General features: G+C 56.6%; 4 protein-coding genes across 4 annotated transcripts; 1 reads left to right on the top strand and 3 right to left on the bottom strand.

The window, feature by feature from the left end:
• Nucleotides 1-1,654: 1,654 nt before the first annotated feature.
• B0T15DRAFT_398302 (uncharacterized protein) lies at nucleotides 1,655-2,503 on the bottom strand (the record flags this gene model as incomplete). The annotated part of the gene is made up of 1 exon (XM_062864943.1): nucleotides 1,655-2,503. One exon carries the CDS (start codon nucleotides 2,501-2,503, stop codon nucleotides 1,655-1,657), a length of 849 nt encoding a protein of 282 aa, XP_062720819.1.
• A 320-nt stretch (nucleotides 2,504-2,823) lies between these two features.
• B0T15DRAFT_187410 (uncharacterized protein) lies at nucleotides 2,824-3,620 on the bottom strand. The gene is made up of 2 exons (XM_062862398.1): nucleotides 3,602-3,620; nucleotides 2,824-3,545 (listed from the first exon to the last, which is right to left on the bottom strand). Exon 2 carries the CDS (start codon nucleotides 3,511-3,513, stop codon nucleotides 3,103-3,105), a length of 411 nt encoding a protein of 136 aa, XP_062720818.1. The 5' UTR covers nucleotides 3,514-3,545; nucleotides 3,602-3,620; the 3' UTR covers nucleotides 2,824-3,102.
• Nucleotides 3,621-5,791: 2,171 nt separating this feature from the next.
• On the bottom strand, nucleotides 5,792-6,522 carry B0T15DRAFT_531128 (uncharacterized protein). The gene has a single exon (XM_062869232.1). The coding sequence runs from the start codon at nucleotides 6,189-6,191 to the stop codon at nucleotides 5,901-5,903; it is 291 nt and encodes a 96-aa protein (XP_062720817.1). The 5' UTR covers nucleotides 6,192-6,522; the 3' UTR covers nucleotides 5,792-5,900.
• A 419-nt stretch (nucleotides 6,523-6,941) lies between these two features.
• Nucleotides 6,942-9,088, top strand: B0T15DRAFT_187370 (putative MFS transporter). The gene is made up of 4 exons (XM_062862397.1): nucleotides 6,942-7,346; nucleotides 7,404-7,562; nucleotides 7,639-7,786; nucleotides 7,854-9,088. Exons 1-4 carry the CDS (start codon nucleotides 7,087-7,089, stop codon nucleotides 8,901-8,903), a joined length of 1,617 nt encoding a protein of 538 aa, XP_062720816.1. The 5' UTR covers nucleotides 6,942-7,086; the 3' UTR covers nucleotides 8,904-9,088.
• Nucleotides 9,089-9,137: the final 49 nt, after the last annotated feature.

Below are 9,137 nucleotides of genomic sequence, written 5' to 3'. Positions count from 1 at the left end.
CGGCAGCTGAGCCCTAGCAGGCCTTGTCTCGTCGAGTATCAGACCAGCATATTGACCTCCCTCGGGATCGCCGTGACTGACGAGGCAGACTTGGAAAGGAGTATCCAGGAGGCAGAGACCGGTGAGGGCATTTCGTGATCGAGCCGCGCCGGTGATTGTCTGCCTCGCGCCCTGAGCCGGTAGCAACGAGCTTTCGACCGTGGTGTGCGCTTCCTGCTTGTACTGCGTGCGGTGGAGGGTCTTCGATTCCCTTGAACCCCATGGCTGTGACGGCGAATCTGATTGGCGACGCCTCGCCAGGCACCGACCTAGACGACAGCATTCATCTGCAGATGACCTGGTTCTCGTAGGCCTCGCCGCCCTGCGGGTCTGGGCTGTTTCTCGTTTTCCCTCCCTGCTTGCCACCTCGCCTCCTATCCCCCAGGGCATATAGCATGGGCGTGGAGCTTCATTCCCATACGCCTCCGACACCAGCCTGCGTAGCCGACCCTCTATCACACAGTAAATGTCCGTCATAGGCTGTACCGCCGGTATAGCACCTCTGTGATGCTACGCGTGAACGATGCTCGAGCCCCTTGATCCTTTCGTATCGTATGCGCTTGCTTTGCGTCGCCGTGGCGAGGCATTTTTCTTGCGGTTTAGGTCGACCCAGAGGTGCCGGAATCCAAGAGGTTGTCGGAATGTATTCAGTCATGGAAGTAGTTACCATTTCGTGTACATTTGGGCAATGCTTTCGGTCTTTCGCAATTCGGTTCTGCTCGAGAAGTGTTCATACTCCAGCCCAATGCAACCAATGGCTCTCGCAGTCTAAACATTCATGGGACCGGGACTTGAGTGACGACAGATTACGTGTTATGGGTAGTTTGTACGGGACCAAGGAAGGATCGGGGCGTGTCCAATAGCGGTCCCAGCAGTGGGGTCCGAGCAGTAACCCTGTATGTACGGTTGGCTGTTGGTTTTAGCGGTCCGCAGTCTCAAAGGGCAATTTTAGCCGGGCTCACTCTGGCTCAGTTCCACCAGGCTCACTCTGGCTCAGCTCCACCAGGCTCACCTTTGCTCAGGTTAAAGCAGCGGCAGCTCAGGACAATGCACAACAACGGAAATCGCTGAGGGCAACTTTTGGGTAATGCATTGGTCTGCTATAGGGCGACTCAGGCGACGGCTGTCGCGTGGTATTTATCAACAACAGCTCGCAATGCAATGTGAATAGTTTAATTTATTTATTGGTGTCCTCTTGCTCTATTGGGTATATTGAATGTATTATCTAGCTAACTCACGAGTTCTTGTAAGTACCACGCGACTATGCCATTGTCGTCCCGACTTGGTATGCCCCAGAGAGCCATCCGCAGCCCGTATACCGTAGCCGACGACCGCTTGAGCCGGCTACCGGCATATCCGACCGGCCATACCGGGACGCCGGCAATGGCCCGGCCGCTTGACTGGCTCGGTCCGGTTGTCGGTATGGCTTCGTTGCCTACCCACCCTTACACTTACTATGCCATACCTCCACCCTGACTTACCTCCCCTGAGAAACTGAATACCTTACTGGCGATGCGAGTCACAGAGGAGACATAACAGCGTATTGACAATGATAACATCTAGCATATATAACTAAGCATAGTTACATAGTCTATAACCGTCCTGTCGTCCGGCCTCAAGACCCAGTCACCAAGATCCTCCTGCTTAGCCATGGCAGTGGCCCCCGGTAACGCCGTGGCCGCCTGAGCGCTTCTGGCGTTGGAAGGTCTGAGAGCATCGCGGCAGTGTGGTGGACGGCACTAGCTGGCCGCCAAGGAGCGAGAAGCGCAGGGTCGACATTGCCCAGAAACTCAGAATCCAGGGCCGCACTTGAGCCGATAAGATTCTTCGTGAAATGGCAAGTTTGCTGCTCGTTAATAGTCGATGCGCAGATGATGACGTCCTCGCACGGGTCGCTGTCGGCATTGTAAATCGCAACGGGGGAGAGCTCCTTCCTGTACGCCACTTTGTGCCCGGCTGCCCTCTTTCTGTTGGCGGGTAGAGCCGGGCACTCCCGTTCGCCGTCGCTTTCTGTGTGCCTGGCGGCTGGAGCGGGACACTTTCTGTCGCCGTCGCCGTCGCTCTCCGTGCGCCTAGCAGCTAGCGCGGGATGTTTTCCATCGCCGTCGCCCTTCGTGCGCTTAGCGGCTGGCGCTGTGTGCTCGCCGGACATGCCGCCGTCCCTCTTGCGCTTTCCTCCCGCACCATCTGCCGCCAACTGTCCTAACGGGTGCTTGTCCACGCCATGTCGGAGGAGCTCCTCAAAGTCATAGGTGCCTTGCGCCTCTCCTGCCGGCACTGTCGAAGCCAAGCACGCGGCGCAATTGAAACGCTCTCCGAGCTTGTCTCTGTGCTGGGTGGCGAAATGTCTCCGGAGACCCGGCCCTGGGGCGCAGAGGTGTCCGCAGAGAAGGCACGGTGCCAGGCCAGGAAGAGCCCACTTGTGGACGGCCCGAGCGTGCGTCAGCCATTCCCAGAGACTCATCGGCTTGGCGTCTACCAGGCCATCACGAGTGCAGGCACTACAGGAGACGTGAAGGCTCTTACGATACCGAGGAATCTCGGTCCGGTTCATGTGGGCGAGCAGAGTGCTCACAGACGCCATAGGTGCCTCGCATCGAAGACAGGCTAACGGCGAGTTTGACGGGCAGGCTCTGTGGCTGGTACCCGGATTGAATCTCGGTGTATGGATTAGGCCATGGGTATGCTCGAGATGATTGCACCACTGTGCTGGGCCGTGGACAACCTCTGCTGCCCCGGCGCGCCTGCACCTGGGACAAGGGAAAGGGTTGTCAAATGTACCGTCGACAAGATGGGTATCTTGGAAGTGCCGTGTAAGCCCAGTGCGGGTTGTAAAGCTTTTGAAGCAGGCGAAACAGCAGGATGCTCCTTGGGGCTTAGAGGGTGCCGGTGCCGGTGCCGGTGCCGGTGCCTCTGGAGCCCGCTGACGAGATGTAGGTACGGTAGACGACAGGTACAGCAGCTGCGCATCGACATACTGCTCTGATGCACTTGTGTCGTTCGTTGGAAATTCGCCCTCGTCCCGCGGTCTCCAGCGCGATAGACAGGTGGCCACCGGAGCCGCTATCCCCGGCCCCCCCGGCCGGGCGCTGGGGTCGGCTCAACACCCTGGAGACGCAATCGGTCAGCCTCCTTGAAATAGGCCTGTCGATCTTCTTCGAGCTTCAGCCTTTTGCAAGTCTCGATGATGCGGCCGATTTGGCCGCGAAGCCTGCTCTTCTCAAGCTTGTCGGTGGTATGCTGAATCTCGCTGCGGAGCTTGGCGATATCCCTTCGTTCCCGGAACTTCGCAATCTGCGCTTCCGACACCTTGATAGGGGCGCCTTCGTCCCGTGAAAGGGTCATATTGCGCAGCTCGTTGAAGAGCGTCTCATCCCGGCGTACCGCTTTCGGCCCAAAGGCTATGGCGGCGAGATTGGTTCTTACGACAGCTGTCTGGTAGTCATTTTCGAAAACGGGTCCTGAGTGGCCCATGACGTAGTTACGTAGGGCACTTGACAGGCTGTCTGCAGAAATGTGTCAATTGATGTCCAGCGGCGGTACGTGTCGGAAAGCAACGTACCATCCAGCCGGGCTCCAGCTCCAATGTGAAGAGAATAAGGGCGGACGTCTTTCCGGCTGCCTATAACATAGAGGCACCGACGCCAAATCGCCCAGAAGTCGGCGTATGTGAGTTGGAAGAGAGGCTCGTTGAGGAAGCTCTCCTTCCAGGGGATGTCGATGCGGTCGGTATTGCCAAGTTGCGGACGTTGTAGAAGATCGCGAAGCGAATCATAGCTGACATCCAAATCCAAGGCGTCCATCTGTATCGCCCGGGCGATCACGAGGCTTGCCGAATCGAGGAGGGGAAACGGCACGAGAGTGGTAGAGTGGGCAACGCTGTTGACAGGCGGTAGGGGATCCACCTCGTCAGTCCTTGGCCTCCCATCTACGAATAACATGGATGAAGCTACTCACGATGTGTTCTTCCTGTATTTGACGGTCTTCTCGGCCTCCTTGATCTTGTTCCGATTGATCCTGTATGTAACAATAGGCTTCACCCGAGTGGGATCATCGGGATCGCGCACGACGGATATCGTGTACTGCTTGCATAAGGTATCTTCAATGCAGCCTGGACGCCAACCGCCAGTACCCATTTGAAGGATCGCGTGGTGGGCCGACACCCTCGTCACTGGCTTAGCGGGTATATCATCAGCACGCTGGTACAGCGCTGTAAGAATGACGATGATGTCTGCTGCTGTTGCCTCGACCTTCTCGTATGACGAGCCGAGCTCCAGCCCGAGATCTAGGGTTAGGGTCTGGAGAATCCACTAGCCAGGCAGTCATTCGTTAGTAAAGTATACGAATAGTAGAAGCGTGGGATGGGAAGTGTGGGAGACGTAGAGAAGTATCCTCAGTGACATGCAAGGTATACAAGTTTTCTGTACAAGGGGAGGGGGAGGGAAGTGATAGAGTCGTTTTTGGCCTTACATACCCTGACAACTGTATAGGCGGGTCCTTCGCGTTTCTCGCCTTCTTGCTCCCACTTCAGCACTAGCCGGCTGGCCTTCTCGGCTTGGTCATTCCTTCGCAGCGCTGCCCGCTGAACACGGAGAACGTTGAAATCGGCGGCTGCGATGAGCCTCCGCCAAACCTCGATGACGCTATAAGCGGAGTTGACGGTGCGGGTCATGGCGCGCTCCTCAGGCCCTAGCACGACACGTTCCTTGTAGGAGCTTTCCACATATTCGTGTAGAAACGCCTGGACTGGTCCTTGAACATTTGGGTTGGATGGATCCCGGGCGAAGTCGAGCCAGAAGCGGCGGGAGTCGAAGCCACTACGGCTTCACTTAGTTAGCTCGATGGTGAGCGCCACACATCCGGGGAGCGCCATACCTGTCCATTGCACCTTCTTTCTCTCTAGTAAGCTCATAGAATCTTTGAAGATGTGATTGAAATTAGTAACAAATCAGTACAATGTCCCAGGCTTTATATCGAGATTAGGTATCGGTTGAGGAAGCCTGGGAGGATAGAAGAGAAGACATACTCGGTCCAGGCTTCCCATATTCTATCACGCTCCGCCTTCGTGTCCGGAGCAACAAAGGGCTTCTCATTACCATTCTCCTCGATGGCACGGACCGTGTAAGCCTGGAGGAGCGCTTTAACCTTAACCGGGTCCGCCCCAGAGAAACGCGACTGTCGTTGCACTCTCATAGTAAGGTGAGAAGTGCGTTGGGAGCAGGAAGAACGACGAAAAGGTGAGGGAGGAAGGGAGTTCTCTAGGGAGTGTGAGTTAAGAAGTGCGTTAGGAGCAGGAAGAACGAGGAAAAGGTAAGGGAGGAAGGGAGTTCCATGGTTGGGGGGGAGAGAAGGGAGGCAACGACAGCATGACCGAGCCAGGCCAGCAAGGCCAGCAAGGCCAGCACATCGAGGCTCGGGGGTTGGGCGCAGTTGGTTCGCGTCCCCGAACCGGGAACGGGATCCTGGCGCCTAAAATACATCGCCATCGCGATTGCACGGGGTGCGAGCTGAGGGACCGGATGGGGTGTGAACCAAGTAGATTGGGCGACGCCTTCCGGCCTCCGTCGCCGGCGCCGTTTGGAGTTGTTACGGAGCCGGCCCCACTCCGGGAACGTGAACGGGTTTTTGGCCGGCAAAACTTCGGGCGAGGCGCTGGTCCGTGCTCGCTGAGTCATCAATTGCAGTTGTGCGAAAACCAAGATTTTGCTTTTTGCACTTCGCAAAAGTTGTTCCAGGTTGTGTCTGCCTAGCAGTTGATTGGTGGGCAACCCTCCCCCTGCCCGCAACCACCATCTCCCCGGCGACAGCGCTCTGGTCGGGGGACGTACCTCCCAAACACGACACTCCGCATTCGTGAGCATTTACCGCCAGAACCCTTTAGCTTGTATGGGGCCTACGGGCCGCCACCCCGCGAGACCGCCGATTATAGGAGCTGAAGACCGTCGGGAGACTTCGAGGATCCAGCTATCGGGTTCGCCCTTGCCTTCCCGCCCGTCGAGACGGAGCCGCCGGGGAAGGTAGACCGCAGTTTCCGCGTCCTCCAGAAGATTTTCGAAGCCGAGATCACTATCCTGTGGGAGACTGGGGTTTAGGCACCAAGACGTGCATCCGCGGAATATCATGGTCAAGCCCGACGGCAGCATAGTTCTCATTGACTTCAACGGGGCCTACATTCGCGAGTTCATCGCGGACTACGACAAGGACCCCAAAAAGGATGATCCGACTACGCTACCGCAACCTTGGCCCATCGTCCTACACTAGCCGTATTTTAGGTCCTATTCTGAATCGCTTCCCTAGGGCTGGCACGAGAATCGAGAGCTTGCGGCGGAATAGTTGATTGAGAATATCGCAATACCACCAGGTTTAGCCGCCCATCATAGTGGTAGTTAGACAGCGAGTCGAACAAGAACCATAGTGATATCTTAAAAAGTTCTACGTTTGTTAAAGAGCATTAGTCGTAAGCCCGCTTCGGCGGAGGAGGAGTCGCCTGCTTCTCCCAGGCCACGGCCACAATCATCATCACCGGAGCGGAAGTGACCATCTGTCGTCACGGCGTTCATGCCATCGCACCCGAATGTTGATTCTCTACAATCCTGTCATGTACATGGACTTAACCAACAAGACTGCCATTGCCAATCCAGGTATATATAGAATGCGTGGTGTGGAAATTGATCTAATTAGTACAATGAGAATCTGCTCCCTGGGTGCTTTTCACTTTGTCATCGCATCACCTGTGGCACGTCCTAAGACCGCAGTCATCAAAAAGTTGCATGAGGCTCACCGTCTCCCTAGAGGATCCTTTTCGGAGATGGGCTTCGGCGATGAGTTATTTGGAATTTTTTTTTCGGCGATGTTACTCGGAGATATCTATTCCTGGATTGTTATCTTTTCGCAGTGTCCACCTGACGGGTCCATGAGATGCTGAAATTTCAGTTTCTTCATCCGAACGTACATCGTCTGCGGGCATTAATAACCCAGTCCCCGCGCAACATTATGCTCGACCCGGCAGCCACATTTTACGTTACCGGATGACACGCAAAAGTCAGTATGTCGAAGATGGAGCATCACCCACCACCTCCAGACCAGCAACCGCTGAGCAGTGACGGAAGACCTCAGAGATCCATCCGGGGACTGCGCTGGCTGCTTGTCTGCCTGGCCATCTTCTCGTGCAATCTCCTGTACGGCCTGGACAACACCATTGTCGCCGATATCCAGGCCCCCATCATCGACTCCCTCGGCGGCGTCAGCAAGCTCGGATGGCTCGGCGTCGGCTTCCCCCTGGGATCCATTGCAATTATCCTCCCCATGTGTGTACACCGTTTCTCACCGGCTTTACCCGCCTGGCGCTAATACGTGGCTGGTAGTGGCAAGGCGTACGCTATTTTCGATGTAAAATGGCTGTATGTCGGATCCCTGGCAATGTTCGCGGCTGGGAGCGCGCTGTGCGGGGCCGCTCCCACCATGGATGCCCTGATTGTGGGACGAGTTTGGGCAGGCGCTGGCGGAGCGGGCATGTATCTGGGGTAAGTACAGGACGATGAACTCTCTTTCCAAGGATGAAGAGATTGCCTTCCTGATCCAGTCTAATTCCCACTGCAGGAACTTGAACTTGATCCAACGGCTTACCACGCCAAAAGAGCGCAGCGTCTACATGGCAGTCATTGTACTGGTCTATGGCGCCGGTGCCATTCTCGGACCCGTAGTGGGCGGTTCCCTGGCCGATAGCTCGTCTTCAGGCTGGCGTTGGGTGAGTGACTGTCGGGCAGTTCCTTGTAGTGAGACGCTGGGAGGGCATGCTAACGCGTGAATGGAAGGCCTTCTATCTCAACCTCTTCATCTTTGCCGCCATGGCTCCGATCTACATCTTCCTTCTGCCGTCGGTCCAGCCCCGACCCGATGTCAGTCTGCTGGCGAAGCTGCTATCCCTCGACTGGGTAGGGTCTATCCTGAGTTCGGCCATGTACACCGTCTTCGCCATGATCTTCACCTTCGGAGGCTCGATCTGGCCCTGGGGAGATGGCCGCATGGTCGCACTCTACGTCGTCTTCGCGGTGACAATCACTGCCTTTGCCGCCACACAGTACTTTGCGCTCTTCACAACCAGGGAGAACCGGCTTTTTCCTGGACATTTCCTGCGTGACCGGACGCTGGTGCTTCTGTTCATCTGCTGCTGCTGCCTCGGCGGCGCGCTGTTCGTCACCATCTATTACCTCCCGCTCTACTTCCAGTTCGTGCGCAACGACAACGGCGTCCAGGCGGCGGTCCGACTCCTCCCGTTCATCTGCTTTTACATCTTCGGCGTCATCTTGAACGGGGTGCTGATGCTGCGCTGGGGGTACTACATGCCATGGTTTCTAGTCAGTGGCGTCTTTACAGCCATCGGGGGCGCACTCTTGTACACGAGCTCGGAAGACATGGCCAACGCCAACATCTACGGTTACTCGATTCTGGTCGGCATCGGCATGACCGCTTACCAGGCCGCGTACTCGGTTGTGCCGGCCAAGGTCTCTCCCGACGACGTCGCCGCGGTCACGCAGTTCATCAACATCGCCCAACAGGGAAGCATCCTCGTCGCGCTCGCGATCTGCAGCACGATATTTCAGAATTCTGCTCAGGACAGGCTCTTATCTATCCTGATTCCAGCTGGGTACTCTGAGGTGGATGTTACGGCTGCTATCGCTGGTGCCAAAAGCGCGGTGCTGCAATCCGCACCGCCAGATGTCCGGCGTGCCGCCTTAGACGTCCTGGTGGAGGCGATTGACGGTGCATATACGCTGATCATTGTCTCTGGCGGTCTCCTGGTCATATGTGCCCTGTGCATGAAGCGGGAGAGGGTCACTATGGAGTTGGTGGCTGGAGGCTAAGGAAGAGTGCTGTTCTCCGTAGGAGCAGATAACCATGAGCATGCTCTCAAGTGGGTAGTGGAGTACCCAGGATGAGGCAGCAGCCTCGATGTCGCCGATCCCCTTGTTGACGGCAAGGGGCGAGGCAGTGCATCCCACAGCTGCTCTCGTCTCGGCCGAGGCAAGCTATATTTGCTAGCTGAAGCGCCGGGGCCAGTGAAGATGCGGTAGGCGAGGGTTATGACCGGCGTGGGA

Source organism: Chaetomium strumarium, assembly GCF_033439665.1.
Source record: "Chaetomium strumarium strain CBS 333.67 chromosome Unknown B0T15scaffold_4, whole genome shotgun sequence".
Classification (NCBI taxonomy): Eukaryota; Fungi; Ascomycota; class Sordariomycetes; order Sordariales; family Chaetomiaceae; genus Chaetomium; species Chaetomium strumarium.
The sequence above is the reverse complement of the archived record's forward strand: the minus strand, read 5'-3'. Positions and strand labels throughout refer to the sequence as shown.